Here is a 24537-nt window from a genome sequence, read left to right on the forward strand (position 1 = left end):
TGAAACGCAGGATGCAGGATCATTGCTGTCCTCGACATTAGTTGTTCTTTTTTTCATTCTTTTGTTCCACTTGGAATTTGTTGAGAAAACACACAAAAAATACAAAACAAAAAAAACTGTTCTTTTTAGAACTGCATTCACTGGTCAAAGAAAGAACTATATTTCTATGGTAGTGTGTAAAAGTTTGTCAGAATGAATGTGTAGTTCAGAAATGAATGAATATGTTACTAGTGTATGGAGAATGTGAAAGTGCAGAACTATAAGGAACTGCTACAGCATAAATCTATAAGGTGTTTATCTAGGGTATACTGTAGTATGTCCGAAGCACTTGAATGTATCATATGTACATAAATATGTTACAAGTGTATGCTTCAGTTTGCGCTGCTGGTGAAAGTGCCTGGGTGAATTTGTATGTGTTAGGGGCGGATTTACAATCCCCTTGTGCCTCTTTTACACAGCCGTTGCGTCACTTTTGTGACACAATGGTGGTGCAAAAGATGTGCCATGATGTGTGCTATTAACAATGTGATGCATCTGGAGGGTGTATTACATTGAAAAGTGCTGTGCAGAAGGGGGTGCAGCAAGGCCTCGTAAAAGTGACTGAGTGAAATGTATAACATTTTATTCAGTGACTTTTGAGCTTATGATGCGTCAAAACCTTGCACATATTTGAAGCAGGTGTAAGGATTGATACAGCATTGTGAGCATAGGGCCCCAAGAGAATTGCTGGAGCTGTGTTATACTTGCAACCGATGTCAAGCAATAATTCATCCAAAAATTACTTTGCAATTTAGTTTTGTTATTATTTTATAATAAGAATATGAAATATAATCTAGAAAATAAAATACATATAAATATTTATAATAAAAATATAAAAAATTAGTATAAAAAGAAAGACAATAATTAATACATTTATAAATTATCATTTACAAAACCTTTGAAATTCACTGAAAAAACTATAGGTTTCACACACGTTATAGTTGGGAATTAGCATTTAAAAAACCTTGGAAATTCATTGAAAAAAACATAGGTTTCACACACATTATAGTTAGGAATTAGCATTTAAAGAACTATGCAAATTCATTGAAAAAAACATAGGTTTCACACGTTATAGTTAGCTGAACATTTCTCTCATACAAAAGCTTTGAAATTCCTCCGTTATAGTTAGCTAAGCTAACTATAACTTGCGCGCCCGCAATGCACTGCTGATGACGTCACATATTACATCACTCATAACATGGTCAGTGACATCACTCATGACATCACTGATGACATCTCAAATGACATCCCTGATGACATATAACGTGTGTGAAACCTATGTTTTTTCAGTGTATATATATATATATATATATTTTTTTTTTTTTTTTCTCCCAGGTAGAACAGGTGAAGACCGACCTTACAGAAAAATTAAACATCTCCTTAACTGTAACTCTGACCATACGATCTATTGCCTTGAATGCCCATGCAAGAAAAGATATATTGGCAGCACCATAAATGCCACAAAGCTGAGAATTTTAGAACACATGCGAGCAATAACAAACAAGGACAAGGATTATCCGGTCGCTCGTCATTTTGCCATACACCATCAGAGCAATAGGAATCTCCTCAGGTTTTATTCCATGGATCAAGTTTCTAAAGCAGAAAGAGGCGGTAACAGAGAAAGGGCACTCCGAATTCTGGAGTCAAAGTATATTATTGATCTCAAAACAATAACACCTTGGGGTCTGAATAATGATGAGGATATGTGGGTTCACCTGTAAAATCAACAGAGGAGGAGGGGGAAGGTAGAATAATGCAACATGGCTTATGCCAGAAACTGTGATTGTATATATTTTTCAGAAACGTTAAAAGAGAGAAGATAGGTCCCAATAGATTGTTGCCCAACATCATGTTGCAGCTTACTAGAAATAGAAGAAATAGAAAAGAGAGCCCATACAGGGCAAAAAGACAAAGAGAAAACAGAAATAGTTGACTTAGGGCGATTCACCCCACAATGGAATATTATGCTGATAAAATAGCTGAAATAAGTCATCACAAAAAATGAAATTTCATGTTTTACATAAAGAAATTAAGTATGTACATATATGAGATCATTATTGTGTTAATGTTATGTAATTTTATCATGCACTTTACGCACTTTATATTCTCAGCCATTGAAAAGCAAAAGAAATGTATGTGAATAGGTACACTCTAAGATGGCCGCCCCAATTCCTTGCATGTATTGTCTGTTGTTTATGTCGATGTAACCACTAGAGGCTGGCGGGCTTTAAAATGGCTTTGTAATTTGAGCACTAACTGACACTGACGAAGCTTTTTACAGCGAAACGCGTCTGTCTGGGGTAAGGGGGGTTTGCAGAATAAAATTCTTTACACCGGAATTCCTGAGTGCTTGCCGTTTTTCTGACGAAGGAAAGTCAGATTATGTTCTAATATATATATATATATATATATATATATATATAAAATTCCGTCTGGCCCAAGTTCGGAGGCTCCCGGGTGCTCTGGGGCGGTGCACGCGAGGCGCAGCAGGACCCGCTGCGATTACAAAAATTCTGCTTTTCCCGTAGGGAAGTTTTTTCCTCATGCACTCCCGTGTGACGAATTCAAAAACCACACCGGGTTTTAAGTCAAATTACAGTTTCTTTATTCCAGCAACCAGCAAAACCTAACGCGTTTCGGTCTCTACGGAGACCTTGCTCACAGGTTAGTGTGTTTGACAGCATTTTACTTTTAAATAAAGAAAAAAAGAAAAGGGGGTGGGAACCCTTTCGAATTACATCACTTCCTGTAGGTTATACAGGCATTCTGGGACATGTAGTTTGTTAATTTTGTTCAGAAGAGCAAAGAGAAGCCAGAGCAAGGAATTCTTTTTTAGGCGATCTGAAACTGGCTTTCAACCAAAAGACTTGGGAAAAAACAACCATAAGACTTGGGAAAAAACAATGGGTCCCCCCAGATACACAAATCCAAGAGGCAGAGGGAGGGGAAGAGGACGGGGAAGCACACCCCAAAACAAACAAGGAGAGGCAAGCGAAAATACGGCACAAGCTTCTGGCCCAGACCGCGTAGGAACCCTGACACGCAACATGAGGAAAAAATGGAACGCATAAGTAAAGATCATGAAACTCTAGAAATAGATCAAAACATGACAGATACCGACTCAAATCAATATGACACATCCAATGATCAAGAATTACAAGTTATCAATCTATCATCGAAACAACTAAGTGAATTGGAATTACAGGTTCTCAAACGGGGCATGAATTTCTGCCCCACCAGTGGCATAAATCTAGCAGAGACCCGAATAGATCTTTACAAATTCATAAGAAAGATTAAACTTGCCAAACTATTCATTGACAAACCGGATATGGCCAATTACAGGAGAAAAATCATACAACCGACCGTTCAGATTCCCATAGAGGATGCTGAACATTTTGTAAATCTGATGGAATTAAGTCAAACGCCCCAAGAAGGAGGTGGACAAGTACAAACATATTGTATACAATTATGAGCAGGAATCTCAAATCTAAAACCAAAGTCCAGATTTTACCCACAACTCCCTCCTGGGAATAAAATTGATTTCTTTCAGGAATGTGTCGTAAAAGACCTTTACCAACTAAACCTACCATTCACTAAAGACAATCTTTCCGGACAAGAACGCCAGGCACTCAACTCACTGCAAAAGGATGATTCCATCGAAATCAAAATTGCTGATAAGGGTGGCAATGTCGTTGTTCAAGATAAGGAGGCATACATGCGGGAAGCCCACTCGCAACTACAAAACAAGGAATATTATGAGAAACTAAAGACCAACCCTCTGCCCAAACTAAAAGAAGATTTGGATACAAAATTGGATTTGTGGTTCGCACAAAAATTATTGGATTTTGATGAACATAAATACCTTCAAACTAAACACCCTAAAATGGCAACAATTTATTTTCTGCCTAAGATTCACAAACATGCCACTAGACCACCAGGAAGACCAATAATCTCTGCCAAAGGGGCATTATTAGAGCCCATTGCCAATTACATTGATGTCTTTTTATTGCCCTATGTAAAGGGCTTAACATCTTACATAAAGGACACTGGTGATATGCTGAGAAGACTACAGGACACTCCATGGCAACCCACGTACAAATTGATTACAATGGATGTAATATCTTTATATTCCAACATTGAAAATAAAATTGGCATGGAAGCATGTAAATCCTTCCTCAAAGACAGAAGTATACAATTGGCTGATCATAGTAACATGCTGTTGGAGATGATCTCGATGTGCCTGGAGCAAAACATCTTCCTATTTGGAAATGAAATCTATCGCCAAGCTAAAGGCACCGCGATGGGCTTTTCCTTTAGTCCGTCGTATGCCTGCCTGACAATGGGGCAATGGGAAAAGACTTGGGCATGGAGATCAGAAAACGACCAAGCGGTTCAAAAAACCATAGCTTGGTTGAGATATATAGACGACTTGTTGCTCATTTGGGAAGGAACTAATGAGGAATTTGAAACGTACTTTGAAATTCTGAACAATTCCAATTTTGGTTTAAATTTTACCTACACTATCAGTGACTCTAGGGTTGTGTTTCTAGATACGGAGATCTTCGTTAAAGACAATGTTTTACACACTACACTGCACCGGAAGAGCACCGCGACAAATGCGGTTTTACATGCCCAGAGTTTCCATCAATCTAGCCTTCTGCAAAATATCCCGTATGGAGAGTTTCTCCGAATCAAAAGAATCTGTTCAAATGAAAAGGATGGACAAAAACATAAAGACCTAGCCAGGAACAGATTTTTAAAAAGGAAATACAATCCAGCTTAGATACAAACTGCCTCCAATCGCTCTACAATGATAAAAAGAACTGATTTATTGGTAGACAAACAAAAATCAACAGAGGATGAATCAGACAAAATTCGCTTCATCACCACCCACTCAACGGCCAACCAAGCCATTATAAAGATTCTTAAAAAAAACTGGCATATTCTCCACATGGATCCTACAGTATCTCAAATTGTAGGAGATCACCCAAATGTGACCTATCGTAGGGCAAAAAACTTGAAAGACAAATTGATTCACAGTCATTTTCAGGAACAAAAGAAACCGGAAGCATGGCGGAGACCTAAAGGATTCTACAAATGCTCAGGATGCAAAGTATGTTGCATTGCTAAGACAACCAAGGAGATACAAATGGCAAACAAAAAAACCTGGAAAATTGAACAATTAATCAATTGTAAAACTCAGTTTGTTGTTTACGCCCTTGAGTGCCCTTGCTCCCAGAAATATATTGGAAGCACCAAAAAAGAACTTAAACTTCGGATTTTGGAGCATGTTCGTGCCACAATTAATTCTGATCGCAGCAATGCCATGGCAAGACATATGGAGAAGGAACATAAAGGTGATTGGAAATCCTTAATCTTTTACGGAATCGAAAGTGTTGGACCGAATCGAAGAGGTGGAGATCGTGAATTGGTGATGAGACAAAAAGAGTCTAAACACATTATGAATTTCCGCACTTTGAGCCCGTTCGGGCACAATCAGGACGAAGAACTACACTGCCATCTGTAAAGTTGCACTTACACACTTATCAGAGAATGACTGATGCCCACTCAGTATTCATTCACAAATTTATTCTCACAAAATGTTCTTCATTCAGGACATGTTGGATTACACAGTTAAACGCTGAAGAATGATTTAAGGTGCAGAATGGCCTTGCCCACTAGAGGGCGGCAATTGAATTATTGTTTATCTTAGTTGTTTAAGAACATATTATTTGAAATGTATGAATCCAATTTACAATTGATGAACTCGTGCAATATCGCATAAATCGTCAAATGAACTTGAGGTGAAATGGGTTTGCCCACTAGAGGGCTTTAATAATGATTGTGTTGAGAAATTTGATTTTCCTTTATGGTTCAACTGCAATACAAATGCATGAGTTAAATGCACAAGGTACAAATAATTTTAATTTGAAAAAATATGCATGTTTCGAAATAAGACTTAAGAATTAATGTTTTGCGCCATCTGTGAACAAAATTAACAAACTACATGTCCCAGAATGCCTATATAACCTACAGGAAGTGATGTAATTCGAAAGGGTTCCCACCCCCTTTTCTTTTTTTCTTTATTTAAAAGTAAAATGCTGTCAAACACACTAACCTGTGAGCAAGGTCTCCGTAGAGACCGAAACGCGTTAGGTTTTGCTGGTTGCTGGAATAAAGAAACTGTAATTTGACTTAAAACCCGGTGTGGTTTTTGAATTCGTCACACGGGAGTGCATGAGGAAAAAACTTCCCTACGGGAAAAGCAAAATTTATATATATATATATATATATATATATATATATTTTTTTTTTATTATGAAATTGTGTAGGGCAGTGTACCTTAGTGGATAACTGCACGTTTATCTTCACAAATGACGTAACGTTTACAAGTGTTTGGTATATCATCCTCTTTTGTTGCTGCATCTACTGCAGCAGATACATGTTTATTTATATTTTAAACATTTTTGATTTCATATTTAATTTGAGAAGAGTGCTTCTCCTGGCTGCATGTGTGGGGTGTAGGGGCTCCTGGGAGTTTGGTCAGGACCAGGAGGTACTAAACGGTTTCAGTATCCAGTTAGTTGTAATTCAGGGCTAATCCGATGAAGATTCTACCACATGCTGTTTTCAGGATATTAGATAAAGAGCTAGGTGCTTTCCACATAACTGTAATCACCAGATTATACACCGGCACATAGTGTATACATTTTGAAAATGTTATCAATATTTTCATTCTTAATTTCCTATCCTTTTCCTTCAAAGTAGTTTTTCAGTTGTATGTTATAAATTACGTTCCAGGTAGATTTTCAGTCGTATGTTAAAAAAACTGAGTTATACAAATCTGGCAATTGCAAACCATGGACATTTAGCCAGCAGAGGAAGACACATTGTACAGGCTCATTCAGCAATTCTGCCACTCCGCTATTTGGAGCTGTACATAATTGGGTAGCAGACAGATTTTACCTCTCATGTCCTCCAGCTCACATGAGCAGTGTTGATGTATTAGAAAGCTTATCAATATGGACTTCGTGATGGCTTCACACGTCGTGAAAAAACAACCATAGCAGTAGGTCACCTCTTGTTCTACCGAACCAAACTCTGGAAAATGCCTTTAAAACCCAACATAGTTCTAGCCCTCAATTATCAATATTTAATATATTTCTGACATCCATTAATTATGCCTGAATATCAGCTCGCCTGTTTTTGAAGCGCATGATGTTTTGCCATTAAGTAAAAAATTGCTGTGCAGTATCCTGCATTTGTTATGAAATGTATTTTACACCCCCTGCTCAGCCTGTGCCCGTACTCTGTGCCCAATTGAATGTTGGAGTCATGATGTGCCTCGGAATGTTGGGACACAGAGAGGTGAAGTGACAGTTGGACATGGGCTGAGCAGCTGACAGGCTGCTCATGGTGGGGCTCTCCTTCAGAACTTAACTACTTGTTGTCTAGAACTATACTGCTTGTTACCTGCTTGAATAAATCATCTTTAATTACAACCTACCTGCATGGACCTCCTCACTACATTTATTTGGCGAGGAGCTGGCAAAGAACCTACGTGATACATGCGGATCTCAGTAACTTGGCTACCAAAAGAGGACCTGGAGATGGCGCAGTCTTCAGAGGAAACAGCTGCAACAACCACAAGAAGTACACAAGGAGGTATCCACAGAAACATGAAGAAAAAATGTGTGTTCCACACAGAGCCACAAACACGACAACAAAGAAGATACAAGTTTTTTACAGAAAAGAAGACCACAATACAAGTAAGATGAAGCACTACGCTGTTCAGCCTCACCATTGTCCAAAACCATCGGACAGCCCTAGCCCAGGCGTGTTGTGCTCATCTACATTACGGACTCTGGTGGTAAATCTACAGCGTGTGCCTTCAAGCAAATATATTTTACAGGTACAAAATTCATCTCAATCACGCAGGTGCATGCCCAGGCAGACACTCTACGACATTGTGGATATACAACTACAATGCGGCATGTAATGGAGTCTAGTTACTGCCTGCGCTGTGTGATCTTGAACACGTTTACACTACGTAATTTGGTCTTCTAATCTTTCCACCAGTGATTCTGTCATCGTGACCTCCACAATGTTTGATGGGATGAACTTCTTATTCCCACAAACCTTCACGACAAGTAACACAGCTCTTACTACTGCTGTCTACATAGATGTGTTTGCTGCTGGTTACAACCTTCAACTACAGTGTTCCGGTGTATGGGAGATGTGCAGCAATTTGATACCAAAATTAGTCTCTCATACGAGGTTTTTAACAGTATTGTCAAACGTAATTTTGTTTTAATCACGGAGTGCCTTCCCAACATTTTGCCTTCATGCTGTCTTCAAATGGGTCTGTCACCATGGGATGTACTATGACTGACTTGTGGCTTACATCGCATGAAGCAAAGCTATTGTGTTCCCTTCAGTGTATATCTTTCTGCCACGCTGGCCATGTACGGACTGTTGTCTGGGGCTGTTTGTAGAAGACAAACGTCGTGGTGAGTTTCAAAAGTATTTCTCTTCACATAACACTACGAACTACAAGTACTGTGGCAGTTTAAACCGTTATTTCGGTTGCTTGTCTGTGTGCCTGCTGCGCGTGCTGCTTACCTCTCTCAGCGGATTGCACGGATCATCTCAATGACGAGAGCCCTCTGAGACGTCCTGTCTGGATTTGTTCAGGAACACTATTTGGTGCAACAGCGTGCCAGGAGCCTTCCTGCACTGTACATAGTGTGTGCCACCATCTTGTTGGTTGGCACTTGCACGCATCCTCTCGTTCATCCTTCATTCTCACAGTGTCTTTGATTTCTGCGGCAGCGCAGTGCTGGAGCTGCATCCTTTCTTCAACTTTGATGATCGCCGAGTGTTGTCTACACCAACCTTGCTTCAGATCGTAGGCTCTTCCCTGGAGCAGCTGCTTCTGGCCAGTCCACGTGTTTGGGTTAGAGGTAGGACTGACTTCAGATTTCAGCTCTGGAACTGTGTACTCCCAATGAACATGAGCAAAATTACTTTTCCAAACGTGTGGTTTGTTTCACAAAGTACATGATGCCAGACTACATGGTGAACACTCTGTCTTGGAACTTGTTTCTGTGCCCCAGCTGTTTTACATTGCATTGTATGCTGGCATACGTGCCATGTCATTTTCTTATACTGTTTTCCTGTGACTAGCTCACCTTTAGCTTTTTCTATCACCATGGACTTCTGATTACTCACAACAGTAAGTATTACACTCCCTACAACATGCAGGGCACTGTTTTACAATGTTATTAATATAGTGTTCATAACTGTTTTGATGCAATTATCCTTTTGTGTTTTGCTTAGTGGGATTTGTGAGCTTGTTCTTTATTCATGGTTCGTTTTACATTTTGATTTACTTTTCGCTCACAGATAGGAATGGGTTCTAGCCCCATATGGTCACATTACATTTGCCTCTTTGGCAACTTACGGTTTTAACCCCATCTGTTCTTACACTTACCTACACGGGATACTCACGGTCCTCACCCTTACATAGGGCCCGTCTCTTGGGTTACAGTCCCATTCACATTTTCACAGGTACCCTTACACATGGCACCGTCTCATGGATCACAGTCCCAATCACATTAACATTGTCACCCTCACACAGGGCGTCTCATTGGTTATAGTCCCATCCTTACAGGGCAGTACTGTTTTTCCTCTTCTTCGGGGTTTATTTTACACAGCCTGGTTTAGCATGGTCTTTTGTCCCATTCACAGTGCTCTTCACCCTCCTGCCTAGGAGTAGAGGACGGCCCTGGGTTTTCGTCCATCGGCTCTTTTCCCCTTTGTAATTTCTATGATGTTACATTGCTGTTTTATTTACGTAATTTTACACTCAATCATTATTTATATTGTATTATCCATTGGAAAATGGGGAGGAGTTTAGTGATACTGTTTGTGTCTCTTCGCTTTCTCTCTTATTTTCTGCGGTTCAGCTTTCTTATTGATGTTCTCTTCCTTCTCATCTTTGGAATCTGGATCCTACACATTCTTTGTTGTTAGTCCTGTGTCTTCTGCGTTTTTTTGTCTTAGGTGTTCTTCTCGTTCTCCATTGTTCTGGTGGAGTTCTTTCTTTTTCTTCTCCTTCTGCTTGGGTGGTTTTCTGTTCTGTTTGCGTCGTGCCTTGTCCTTCTTTCCTGCTTGCCTACCTGGCCAGTGGATGTGCATAGGGATTGTCATTTTTGCATCCATGTCTCTCTCTTCTTCTGGTTTCTTCTTCTGCGTTTCACTGTATCCTTCTTTCTATTTCATTGTTTTATAGGATGGGTTATTTCTATTTCTACTCTTACTCTTGCCTACTCCTTGTCTTCTTCCTTGTATCTCTTCGCTCTGCCTTGCTTGCTCTTTTCTTTGGTGTTTACGTTGTCACACCGTTGTTCTTCCTATTTATGCTGTTCTTGGTTTTCTATCGTTACATATTATTCATAAATTGCATTTGTGTTTCTGTTGGAAGGAAAGGGGATATGTAGTATCCTGCATTTGTTATGAAATTTATTTTACACCTCCTGCTCGGCCAGTGCCTGTGCACTGTGCCCAATAGAATGTTGGAGTCATGATGTGCCTCGGAATATTGGGACACAGAGAGGTGAAGTGACAGTTGGACATGGGCTGAGCAGCTGGTTGGCTGCTCCTGGTGGGGCAGTCCTTGAGAACTTAACTACTTGTTGTCTAGAACTATACTACTTGTTACCTGCTTGAATAAATCGTCTTTAATTACAACCTACCTGCGTGGACCTCTTCGCTACATGCTGTTTTGCTTAAATAAACGTGCTTGTCCTGTCCATCAAAAAGAAACTGTTCTGAAAAACTACATTTTCATTTCTAGTAAATATAGCTGAGACTTCTAGCTGCATATTCCCTAACCTTACAGTTCTCCTCAGGCGTCAGACTGGATCCGGAAATATTTTGGGAGCAGTACCCCTGCACGGCGGTAGGAGGTATCGTTCGGCTCTTTGTGGCTTTGTCGGTATCGTCAGCGGCAGAAGTGATGTGCACGGTGCCTATATATGCCACACCAGCACACTGACATCATTTCTTTTATTTCTGTGCCAGTCAGCGCAGACCTGGAGCAGCATTAACCGCAGCCACTTTCTTGCTGCCATTTTTCCTACCCTTTTGTTGAATATTTTTGAGACTTTGTCTCCTGGTGGGGTGTGGTTTGAAAGGCTGATTTCAAGCACTGTGGCGCCTGTCATCGGCGATGGACTCGCACCTCGTCGGTCTCTGGTGTCTTGAGCGCGACTACTATGCCAAGACCTTGGCCGATTGTCGTGCCATGCACACTAAGGCATTGAGGAAGGGGTCCTTCAAGCTCCTTGCTGCTCGACATGCAACGCCAGGACGGTCTCGATCCCGGTCCAGAGGAAGGGCCCGAGATCGGTCGCCGAGCCACTCCAAACACATCGAAGAGGTCTTCGACTTCACCCCATCCGTCGGAAGTCATCCGTTAAGATGAGGCAATGTCAGCATTCGAGGCCTGGCTCCTTGGAAAGCCTGTGCCAGGGTCAACTCCACGCCTCTCTGAGTCGCCTGGAGCCGGAGCAACCCCCGCCCAACTCAGTGAGTTTTATGAGTCCTTACACCTTATATTTGAGCAGCCCATACCTGCTGGCTCACTGTCCGGCCAGCAAGTGTGGGAGGGGCCCCTACTGGTCTTCCTCTGGTGAGCTCGCCCACCATGGACGGAATGGCATGTAATGGCATACTGAGCAAAAAAAAGAGATGGATTCAGGCCCAGATTTCTGTACTGGGGTGAATGTATGACATTGTTCTGCATTCTGTCCATCAACTGTTGTTTTGCATTTGTCACCCCGAGTGGGACGGGTATGCCCAGACGTGGATCCCGTGCTCTCCTTGCCACAGGATTTATCAAACAAGGGGGTTTGCCCTCATACTCCACCTGCATCTGGCCAAGAAAGACCAAACACAAACAAAAACAATGCAGTGGAATCTATACAGCAGAAATTCTTTCTATAACTAATGGAAACCTTAGTTAATCCATCGATGAGAAATCAATCTCAAAACAACCAATTATCTTAATTCAAGGTCACACTCACATTAGGTTGTAGATCTGATGTAAGTCGTTATACATCTAATTTTTTATATATATATGTTTTTTCAATACATGAACAATACACATTTATTTACAAGGACATACAAAAAAAAATATTTATATACACATATACAAACGATACATTTATATATCTGAAGACCACACAGAATCCTTGGGACCTGAGTACTAGTAGTGCTGCGAAACAACCTTTGGAAAACAAAACAATATACGATTCGCAGTTCACATTAATCAAGATAACTCTTGTATAAACACCTTTCAGGGTATATAGCATTCCACCCTATTACTCTATAGGCAGGTGTTACAATTATTTCTTTTCACAAATGAATTCAAATTGCGGAGGGCTTCGTTTTATGTCTGGTCGACGCGTTTCAGCCCATTTAATTTGGGCCTCATCAGGACTATGGGCCAAAGGAATCCTGTAACAAAAGTACAAATAAACGCTTTCACGTGTATACTTGGATATATAAAATATTTTGCCACTGGAGGCAAGCTAACCGGTCCTAGGATGCTTGTTTCCAGTCCAGGGAGGACTTGGCTTGGCAGTTCGGGCTGGACTGTTCCCACGAGGCACAGGGTCAAGACTGATTTGTTTATGGCCAGGTCTAAACTGGGGTGGCATGGTGAGCAAAAAAATTATGGATTTAACCTAGATCTCTTGACTGGGGGTGAATGTATGACATTGTTCTGCATTCTGTCTATCAACTGTTGTTTTTGCATTTGTCACCCCAAGTGGTACGGGTATGCCCAGATGTGGGTCCCGTGCTCTCCATGCCACTTGAATCAAGCTATTCTGGCTGAAGAGGTGTGAAACCCCGAAATCGGTCCTAGGATGTTTGTTTCCAGTCCAGGGAGGACCTGGTTTGGCAGTTAGGGCTGGACTGTTCCCATGAGGCGCAAGGTCAAGACTGATTTTCATATGGCTGGGTTCAAACTGGAATGGCATGGTGAGCAAAAAAACGATGGATTTAGGCCCACATCTCTTTACTGGGGTGAATGCATGACATTGTTCAGCATTCTGTCCATCAACTGTTGTTTTTGCATTTGTCACCCCGAGTGGGATGGGTAAGCCCAGACGTGGGTCCTGTGCTTTCCATGCCACTGGAATCAAGCTATCCTGGCTGAAGAGGGGTGAAACCCCGAAACCGGTCCTAGAATGCTTGTTTTCAGTCCAGGGAGGACCTGGCTTGGCACTTCAGGCTGGACTGTTCCCATGAGGCACAGGGTCAAGACTGATTTGCATATGGCTGGGTTCAAACTGGAATGGCATGCTGAGCAAAAAAACGAAGGTTTTAGGCCCAGATCTCTGTACTAGGGCGAATGTATGATATTGTTCTGCATTCTGTCCATCAACTGTTGTTTTTGCATTGGACGGATCCGAAGCAGCACCGGTCGAGCCATGTGTCAATGAAGCATTACAATTTCAGTCAAATATGCACAAGTTATTTTATATGTGCACATGTTGCAACCACAGCCTTGAAACCCACTAAATGAGGTCGCCACACGCCCGGAGTTTCTTAGCAAAAGCCCAAGCTCTATGAGTGCTTGAAATTGTCTAAAAACTGTCTGGAGGAGACATAAGATGACTTAAAAATAAATCTTTAGTGGGGCCCTTGTGAGGACTGCCACAATCCTGGCAGCCCCACAAACATTTAAGATCACGTTTGTGGTGCCTCTGCCCTCTGTTGGGCGCTACAAGCGGGATATGTAATTTATAAATAGCCCTTGCAAGGGCTTAGGTGTTGCCCCAGGTCCCCATCTGATCAGAGCCTTGCGATGGCAGCATCAAAGGGCTTTTTTTTTTTTTAAATAGAGGGTGCCCCATCCCACAGCATTATTTTTTTGTTGGATGCCACAGGAGGAGTCATAAAGCCCCTGGTGCACCTGCCTGCTCCGTTTGTGCAAGGTAAAGCTGTTCTGTGCTGGACGAGGGGTAGCATCCTTTCCTGCACCCGACTGCTGGCGAGAGCAGGAACAATGCACTCTGCAGACTACAGGCCAGGTGCTCCTGAAAGTAACAGGCGAGGGGCCTGGCTGTTTTCCCTATTTTTGGTCACTTGGAGATGGGGGCACCGGGGGACAGATCTTTAAAAACTGTGGCGTGCTCATTTCTTTCTGTTCCTCTTGAAGGGATGAGGGCCTCCAGGATGTGTAGAGTCAAGGAAGGGGGAGCTCCAGGCACATCCATTGCCTACCTCTATAATTTATTTCATGTCCTTTCGGCGATCTCGGAGGCACTGGCTGCCCAGGGTTTTCAGGAAGCGCCAGGAGTGGAGAGCTTCTTGCGCCAGTTCCCAATCCATTCCCCCTGAGGAACAACATTTCTTTAGTCATTTTCTCTTTCCCCGGTAGGCCATTTTGGAAACTTTTGGGATCATTTTGTTCCTGATAAGCTGTTCTAGCCACTGGAATTCTCTTCAGGCTTCCTGCCCCCTCTAAGCCCTCTCCAATCATGGCCTTGGGATTCAGGAGTTTTCTTGAGCCCAGCATGACATATCAGTGGAAAACTTTCCATGAAAAAGCCAAACAGATGAAACTTTTTGGGAAAGTTTTTTGTTGATTCATCTAAAGATCTCTTTAGTTATTAAAGAAACAAAAATCTATTTCCTATGGAAGTTCTGATATGAGTATAACTACACATAACCATCACCTATGTCCCTCCACTTGAGAAGTTCTGCTTAGGTGCTGATTTTAGAGTTGAGGAATCTGCATGTAATAATGTCCATCTGAAAAATAACTAACTTTCCTTCCTTAGCAAACTTTATTTTTGATACTACACCTTCAGATTCTTTTTTTTCACAACAAACTTTGTCAGCAGTCACATTGGGCCTGGTGAGGCCAGGTAGCCAACCAATACAAGGTACATGTACAGGAGGAAGATGTTGACATTTTTGATATATGTCCAACAGTAATAAAACAACAACAATATAGCATAAAGCCCCAACAGGGAGCTGTAGTGTCACTTTACTGCTGCATTGCATGTCACATATCAGGCCTAGCCACATTGCTCTATAATTCATACACTCACACCCACGTCCACCGCATTACTCCACCTCCTTTATCTCACATATTAATCCATGGAGGTCACCTAGATAGGCTCCAGAAGCAGCCCACGGTATTACGCCCACCTCTTCCAGAACTTGGGGTGTTTCTGCGGGCTTCCTCTTGCTTTAAAAATTGGCACCTCTAACCCCATGCAAAAAGCGAGGCCTTTTTTCCACACCCCAACCAGTGGTGGGGATGCCTCATTCCATGCCCTTGCAATGTCACGCTTAGCCAATGTGAGACCCAGTAATAGTAGATGCCGTTTATAGATATTACCCCCGATGTCATTGGTAATGTGGAGTAAGGCCAAGCGAGGTGTGTAAGGAATGTCCCTCCCTAGAACCCTGACAAACATGTAATAACCCCCATCAGAACCTGGAGAGTGTGGTGCACTGCCACACCGTGTGTATACGAGTACCATTGGACATATGGCACCGCAGGCAAAGTGGAGAGGCAATCCTCCTGTCCCGCCAGAGCTTATACCTGGTGTAGTAGACCCTATCAAGATATTTAGATTTGATAAGTCGTAATCGTGTTGCAATGGCTGCAGTTCTTGGGGATTCCAGAGCCTCTGCCCAGTCTTCGTCGTCCAGTGGGCCAATATATTGCTGCCATGCAGCACGTGTTTTAGCTAGGGTAGTGGAGCTGTTTGTTACTAATGTTCGATAGATCTTGGTAATCTTATGCTCCGCTAGGTCCCCCATAAACACTTTGGCTTCAATGGGGCTGAATTCTGGCATGGTTCCCTGGTGCTGGAGATACGGGGAAAAGGCATGACGGAACTGGAGCTATCTTTAAAATTGCGATTTGTGCATTGTGTATTCTTGTTGCAATTCTTGAAAGGACCTCAGCGTCTGACCATGAAGGACATCGCCTATCCTAGATATACCTATGGCCTCCCAGACGGAAAACCCAGGTAGCTCAGCCAGGGAAGGGAAGAGACCATTGTACCATAAAGGCGTCTCTTTTGTTAATGGACCCCAACATCCCATTTGTTGCAAAGATCTCTTCCAAATCCTAAACACCGTGACAGTGGCTGGAGGCAATGCTTTCAGTGCTGAATTTGTATATAGAATCATATGAAGTAACATATTACCCATCAGCAGAAACTCAAGTGCATAAGCGGGATGCCCTCTGTCCCCATACCACCAATCATTCAGGATAATAAGATGTGAGACCGCATAATATGCCTGTACATCTGGTCGCTATGCCTCCACAATAAATGGATTGGAAGCATGTTTTCAGTGCCACCCGAGCTGCCGCTCCCCCTGAAGATTTGCATAATTTGCAGTAGTCTGGTCCCCACCTATCTGGTTGCTGAGGAAGAATAGGACATCGTCCGCATAGAGTGCAATTCGGTCGGAAATCTCTCTAGACCACTCAGAGCCATGGAACTCTGCGTTAATCCGCACCCAGGTGCAAGGGGATCCATCGCCAACGCGAACACCTACAGATTCTTCACCGATACTATTAATTCTGAAGAGTGGGTTGTAAGATTGTTGCAACCCTCAATAAGGTCCTAATTTAGTTTCTAAAAACTGCAGTTTCTATCAAACAAGTCAGCCTCTTATCTGCCTCTGAGGGCATCGGGCACAAAAGGATGGAACTAACATTAGTGGGCTGGGGTGGTGCCTTATATGATGTCATATCCTGGGTGAATCCTGAAGCCGAGGCACCAACTATGCAGCACAGGAGAGCTGTTTAAGTTTTTTTTAACCAGTCTGGCACCTGGACGGATATAAGCAAGGAGGAATTCTTCAGAAAAGATAGATTACACATCAGAAAGATTGATACTGAAGCTACGGAACTGTACGTCATGTCCAATCCACCAAAGCCATGACAACCCTCTGTCACATTTGATAAACAAGTCTGAATAGTTGTATCAGTCTTTTTGGCTGCTCCGTGTTTGTTCTGGAAATGTTAGCTCATGAATGCCTCGGCGCATACCTGAGCTTAAAAAAATGGTTGTGTATTCGGGTACCTGAAGCCTAGCGCATACACACACCTTTTTGTTCTCTGAGAACATATTATGCTAGATAGACTTCTTCTGATTAGCTGGAATTGGGAAGACCAAAGATAAGATACATGTGTGATGTATTTTTTTAATTATTTCCTATGCTCATTAAAAATGCCCACTTTCCATCCTGGCTGTTAAAGCAACAAGGGCTGGTAGTAGTCTTCGTATTTAGAACTTAGATTTGCCTGCCATATGGGAAGTGATAGACCAAATCACGTCAACTGATACAAGCAGTTTACAAGCTGCATGCTTTTTAATAGCATTTAATGACCATCTCCTGTCTAGCAAGAAGGTGTGGCGTTTGCGTTCGTTGACAATAGGTGACAGCTGATAAATAAGAGCCAAGTTTACATACTTTAGTATTTGTTTTGGTTTGTTGCACTTTTTTATTTTAAAGTATAATTTAATTTATACATTTTGATGTTGTTAATTTTCTATCTTTAGGTAAAATCAATTAAAACTCTTCCCTTATATCATGGAAGCATTGTACAGTTCCTTCTTCATGGAGATCATGAAGGTGATGTGTATGCAACTGGAGGAGAGGTTCAAATTACCTTGGTAAGTCTTTGAAAATACAGATAGTGTTATTTTAATCAGTGAACCTTCAAGACGTAGCTGCACGCTAGCTGCACTTTGTGCAACATGCTGTTTTGGAAAAATAGTGAATATTCATCAAATGAAGCATATATAAATTGCTGTGGATATAGATACGTTTCTGAAATATATGTACGGCCTTTAACATTTCAGTGTAAGGGTATACTACAAGTTGATGGAACAAATTAATCTGTGGTGTGTGTTACCATTTAGCCTGAGGTTACGCAGATGCACTAAAGCCTGATTTTTTTTCTAATGCAACACTGACATTGGAGTTTCACGTGGAAAGAGGGACAAAGTTGTAGTGTTATGTATGATAGCAATTGAGGCATTAAGAAAGTTGGAAAATCTTGACGACTATCAGTATTAAGGAGAAAGCATAAATTTATTTTTTTTTTTTTTTTTTTAAATTTGTTTATTGGCATTTCAACAATATACAATCAGACAACATCAAATTGGCACGCATCGATTAAGATCATTACAGTATCTTGTACGTTACAGAATCAGTTAGCTAACGCGACAATACTCCCACAATTCCAAAGTCGAATTTTTATAACACATACAATACTCCATCTCCTTCACACCTTCATATAGAATATCCGTACACACTCCTTCCAGCGCGTAGCTGGTATCACAAATACAATCCTGATCAGCTAAGGTGGGTCTTCTACTTCAGAGTGCTGTGATGTAGCTATCCTTGTGCTTTCTGTGTCTGTGAGTGAGTGCTTGTCACACGAGTTGCCACCCCCCTGAACATGCCTCTTCTGCAGATACAATGGCCAGTAGTTTTTGGGTCGGTTACGTGGAGGAAGTAACCTTTTTTTTCGCTTTCACTCGACGTCTTTTTGACCTAGGGTGTTACTGCTACCTTTTTTTAGGCTTAAAAAAGGTGATTTTTCTGTCAAAGATGCCTTCACTCTTTGACAAATGCCCTTCATGTGGAAGGAAGATGGCCAAGACTGACACTCATTCAGTGTGTATCCTGTGCCTACCAGACTCTCATTCCTCGAAAACCTGTGAACACTGCCAGGTTTTATCATCCAGAACTCTGAAGGAACGTGAGAGGATTCGTGTTTAGGGCCTTTCTGAGAGAGGAAGATCTCCAAAGAAGCAGAAAAGTCGGAAGGCGCGGTCGACGTCGAAAGAAGCCCCGACTGGTTCACATTCGGCGTCGAGATCGGCGTTGGAGAAGCAGTCGACGGCGACGAAGAAGATGTCTTCAGCGTCAACATCCAAGGTACCTCCGCTACAGACAGCGTCGAGGGATAGGTCACCGTCGAAGGGGAAGAGTTCGACGGCGAGCCACCTGACGTCGAAGCAGCATCGTCATGCTGTGACGTCGAGGCATTCTCCGTCGAGGCCTGGCCACCGGCGTTCGGCGTCGAAACATCCTCCGTCGACGACTCGTCATGGTCGTTCGGCGTCGAAGGAGCCTCTGTCGACACATAGTCGATCGACGTTGAAGCAGCCCACGTCGACGCCCGATCAATGGCGTTCAACGTCGAGGCAGCCTCCGTCGCATTCAGGCAAGCGGCATTCGGCCTCGAGGCACACCCCGTCGTCGACAGAGCACCGGCGAACGGCGTCGAATCAGCCTCAGTCGTCGTCGAGTAGACCGCCTTCAACGGCGAGATGCTCTATGCCGAAGGACAGTCATCGCCACCCGAGGTCGGCGTCGAGGAAACCACGGTCGACGTAGAGAGAGCATCTATCTGCTCGGCGCTCGGCGTCGATACAGCCACCGTCGATGGATCAGCGGAGATCCAGGGAACAGAGCGTTTCGCAGCCAGTGAACATCTCTCCTGCAAGGTCACAGGAGAGGTCGCCTTTGAAGCAGGTGCTGCAGGAGAAAGAGGGTGAACCATTGGACCAGTCTCAAGCCCTAAGGCCTCAATTAGGTTCTCCAGTGTAGGAGAGTAGGGTCTGGAATCCTATGATCACCCAGATTTTTGCTTTTTGCTGCACTGGTTTACGACTTTCCCTGGCTGTGGGCCTGCTAATCAGACCCACAGCCTAGCTGTTCTCTCTATCCAAAGTGTACTCAGGTACTGAATTGGCACTGGGCCCTCTCCAAGTCCCTGTACCCAGGGCTGAGGTGTACCCAGAAGTCTCCCAGGGGCTGAAGCATGTATTATGCCACCCCTGGGCTGACTAACTAAACTGACACAACTGGCTGCACGACAGCTGGGGCAAGGTGGTGTACTCACCCTTTGCTTTAGATATAGTATACCTATATCTAACCCTAAAATGGACACACAGATCTCCTATCAGTCACTCCTATGGCAGGCCTTAACAATCCTGAAGGCAGAGTGCTTGGAATCGTGTGAGATGGTGCTCTGGCATGAGCTGAGCCTGTCTGCGGCTTTCGGGATCCATCCCTTAGCCGTTTCCATGATATCGCATACCATATACCCTTAAGTACATTATAATCCTCGCGGTTAAATGCCAACTCTGGTATCGCTTTATCAAAACATGTCGAGTAAGGTGTCATACGAATTGGAATACTAACCCCTCGCCAATTCTGGCGACGGGGTTAGCATTCCACCCTTCTAGAGGGACACAACATGCCTGTAGCCTGTAACCCCGGTTAAAGTCAAACAGAGCCTCAGCTCCACAAAATGGATGCTGCCACCGAGACACAAGTCTGCCCTCCTGCTGCTGGGAGTCCTCCCAGAGCAGGAGATAAGGACAAAGGGTTTCCTGCCAGGGGCGGTGCCAGCACCGTCCCAGACAGGATTTTGTGTATTGTAGGTAGGCAGGGCTTCAGAGGAAGGTGACTGCACGTGGCACCCCGGTGCTCACTGTGCATAGGCTGGCTTGAACCAGTTCCAGGGACACTCCAGACCCTGTGCTGGGGAAAAAGCCGCCAAGGAAGTGGGTGTAACCACCCCCCTCCTGGTCCCACCCATAGGGCAGGACCTAGTCGCGTGCCAGCCCCCTTTTCCCAGATAAAGGTAGAGACTGGCCCCCTTCCAAATCAGATCATCTTTGAATCCTGAAACTACTTTCTACGAAAGGAACTCAAGACTTCTTCCTAAGATTTCTCCCTTGTGGCTAAGGAGTAGTCACCCTGCATCCGCAGGCACCATCTGAAGAACACTGCGGTCTGCTGCAAGTCCTTCCTCCGGAATCCGACTGCCCAGCTCGACGAGAACCGGCTTCCCTGGCACCTCTGACCTCTACCCACCTCTACAGCCCAGCTGAGAACCGTGGGTGCGACGAGACCTCGAGGGACCGGCCATCTGCAAGACTGCACGACTTCTGCACAGCAAGCCCGCCGAGTAATTTTCTGGTGAGTGCTTTGGGGTCCGAGAAGCCCCGACCCTGAGCAGCTCCAGCACCGAAGTGCAGCCTCCCAGCATCTCCACGATCTGCGTGGGGCCCTTCTGCTTTTTTCTGCTCACCGCGTTGTTTGGCTACTAGCCTGCTGGCTTGTGGCCTTCTGAACGACGCCCGACGACATTTCTGCTGCTGGTCTGGTTGCTCCAGGCTGGCCCTTGCTCCCTTCCAGAAGAGGAGCACCCCGGACCCTCCTGGTCCACTCAAGACGCCATTTTGAGTCCACCGCGTGGGCTTGAATTAGCCAAGGCTTGTTGCCCAATCCTGGGTGACTTCGACGCCGACAGCTCCAACCATCGTGGGACAGCTCGCCTCTCCATCCTGGTCGCCGACAACGCCTCCTGGTCCGTGAGATCTGCAGAGCCAGCGTCACCCACTCACCTAGTCGAGGTGACTGCCATCCGGTGCCCTCCTGGTGCCCACTGACTACTGGCTAGTAGTCACGAACTTGGTCCCCTCTGCTTTCAGGTGTCATCCCTCTTCGATCCAGGCTTGGATCACTCGAACAATCTTCACTGGTCGCCTGCCAGCAACTCCTTTCTTCCAGGCTCCTGGTCCGGCAACGAGGATTCCCGACGTCTTTTGAGACCTATGCAGCTGCAGCCCCTGGGCTAGGTAACTTCGGCACTTCGGTGTCCCAGCATAGCCTCACTATCCAAGGGTCAGGATCCACTGTCGTTTTCTCCCTACCAGGTCGGGTTCGCCCGTGAACACTAACTTTGTGAATTCTAGCTTCCATAGACTTTGTCCCGCATCCCGCGTGAGAGTGCACACTCTGCACCAGAGTTCCCTAGGCCTCCTGCTAGTAATCTAAAGGTTCAGTAGTCCAGTCCTAGCTATCCCAAAGCCTCTGAGAATAGTTACTTACCTGCTAGTAATTCGTATTCCACTTTTAAAGTATATGGTTTTTCGTGCCCCTCGGGCATTTGTGTATACCGTGCTAACTTAAGTATTTTCGTAAGAGTTTTGTTGTGTGCCTAGCACCCTGTCCTCATAAAGAGTACAGGGTTGTTGTGATTCTAATAAATACACTGTTTATTTTCATAACACTTGTGTGGTGTCCTTTCACTGGGTGTTCAAGGGGTAATGTGATGGTAAAACAGCTGGCTTAACACGCCCTCTAGAGTCTTAGCCTTAGACTGCTCGTATCCATGCTACTAGGATAGCTGGTCTATAAGGTTGACTTACAACCAATCATCAATAAGGGTTGTTTGGACTGATATATAGTGATCACTAGAATAGTGAACACTGCACATCAGGCCAACTTCTCACATCCAGGATCAGCATCGGCTGCGGAGGTGGGACAATCTCCAGTACAGGATCCTCCTGCCAAGAGAAGGAGGGTCGCAGAAGAGGAATCCCAGTCGAGGTCTTCCTCTAGATCTCTAGTTAGCCTATCCTCATCCTCTTCAGCATCTTGCAGTGGCAGATCCTCGGATGGACAAAACAGCGATTCGGATAGGGAGAGGTCCAAGTCCCCTGCACGATCGCAACAGGATCAAGCGGATCAGCCTCCACGGTCACGTTCACCAGTGAAGGATCCCACACACAAATCTCCTCCTATTCGTCTTTCCCCAAGGTGGTATAGACCTCTTCACCACTGGGCCGAGGACAAGGAGACGGCAGATCGGCTGAAGGCGTATCGAGACCAGGCTACCCGCCGCAAGGAACGGTCTCGTTCTAGGCACTCAAGTAAGAGACCATCTCGTCACAGAGACCGATCTCATTCTAGAACGCGCTCAAGTAGAAGATCTAGGTCCAGGAGGACCCGTAGCTCTTCAAGTTCTTCGAGGACCCGATCTCACAGGGATTACTCTCCGACCCTGACAAACAGTCCACGCTCGAGGATATCTCCAACTGAGGATATTTTCTCGTTCCAAGACATCTTGGGCAGGGGAGCCCTGAAGCTAGGAGTGCCTATGACTGCTCCGCAGATCAAGACGACGGTCATATTTGAAACCCTACAGCACAGAACGACACCCAAACCTTTGTTGCCGTTGGTCCCGGGTATAATGGACCCAGTGAATGAAGTCTTCCTGACTCCGGCAACGGTGAAGTCCGTCCCTCGAGGATTCTCAAGAAGTATCGTCCTCCTGATGAGGATCCTCTGTTCCTCAAGTCTGATCCCCCGCCTGATTCAGTAATCATTGCGGCGGCAAGAAAATCCAATGCGGTAGCATCCTCATCCACGGTACCACCGGATAAGGACAGCAAGGTGCAAGACTCATGGGGGAGAAGAGTTTGTAACACCTCAGCTTCTTTCCTCAAGGTCTCCAATGCGGAAGCGCTGCTCGGCAGATATGATAGATCTCTGTGGGACTCACTTCAGAGGTTTTCTGAAAAACTTCCTCAGGAAGATAGAAAGGACTTTGAGGAGGTTCTGATGGAGGGCAGTCAAGTCTCCAATCAGATTATAGGAGCGGCGGCAGATGGGGCAATGTTGGCTGCGCATGGTTATGCGCATGGAATCACAGCGAGGAGATCCTCATGGTTGCGACTTACGGCATTGAAACCCGAGGCTCAAGCCAGAATTCTAAATCTTCCTTTTTCGGGCACGTCTCTCTTTGGTGCGAGTGCTGATGAGGAGATGCAGCGGATGAAGACTAGGTTAGACACCCTCAAAGCCGTGGGGCTTGAAAAGAAAAAGGAATTCCGGAAGAAGTTCCGTTCGGACAACAAGGGCTCTTCGAAGCAGAGGGTTCAAACCCCTCACTGGCAGAAGGGCCAGAACCAGCAAGGCCAGCAAAAGTCGCAATACAAAGGCAAGCGCAATTCCAAAGGAAATGGAAATCAGCGACAAGGCAACAACTTCAATAAGTCTCAGCAGAAGCAATGAGTCTTCACTTCCCCCAGCGCCGTTGTCCACTCCAGTGGGGGGAAGCATTGCGCATCACAGGACAGAGTGGCAGGCCATTACAAAAGATCAATGGGTGTTGTCTACGCTGCAGAATGGGTACTGTCTTCGTTTCCATCGTCTACCTCCACCCGTTCCTCCGATGTCAACGTCAAGCCACCAGCTACAAATGTTAAAGAAAGAAGTAGCAACACTCCTCGAGAAATCAGCCATCGAGAGGGTACCGGTGGCTCAAAGGGGGAAAGGAGTATACTCGAGGTATTTTCTGGTCAGAAAAAAGGGCCAGAAGGCAGAATACAGGCCTATTCTGGACTTGAGAACACTCAATCTACATGTACGAAAAGAAAAATTTTGCATGTTGTCGCTTCACCAAATATATCCACATCTCAGATTGGATGTGTTCGGTGGACCTTCAGGACGCATATTTTCATGTCCCGATACGACCAGATCACAGAAGATTCCTTCGGTTCCGGGTGGGGACCTCTCACTACCAGTTCAAAGTCCTTCCGTTTGGGTTGAAGTCGGCCCCCAGAGTGTTCACAAAGT

General features: G+C 44.4%; 1 protein-coding gene across 1 annotated transcript in view; it reads left to right on the top strand.

Annotated features, from left to right (window-relative positions):
* SMCHD1 (structural maintenance of chromosomes flexible hinge domain containing 1) overlaps positions 1-24537 on the top strand; it is a 2317253-nt gene that overhangs the window by 410732 nt on the left and 1881984 nt on the right. The window contains exon 14 of the mRNA XM_078687460.1: positions 17649-17762. Coding sequence (XP_078543586.1) covers positions 17649-17762 — 114 coding nt within the window. The remainder of the gene's footprint in view (positions 1-17648; positions 17763-24537) is intronic.

The sequence above is a fragment of the Lissotriton helveticus genome, chromosome 4_1, assembly GCF_964261635.1.
Source record: "Lissotriton helveticus chromosome 4_1, aLisHel1.1, whole genome shotgun sequence".
Classification (NCBI taxonomy): Eukaryota; Metazoa; Chordata; class Amphibia; order Caudata; family Salamandridae; genus Lissotriton; species Lissotriton helveticus.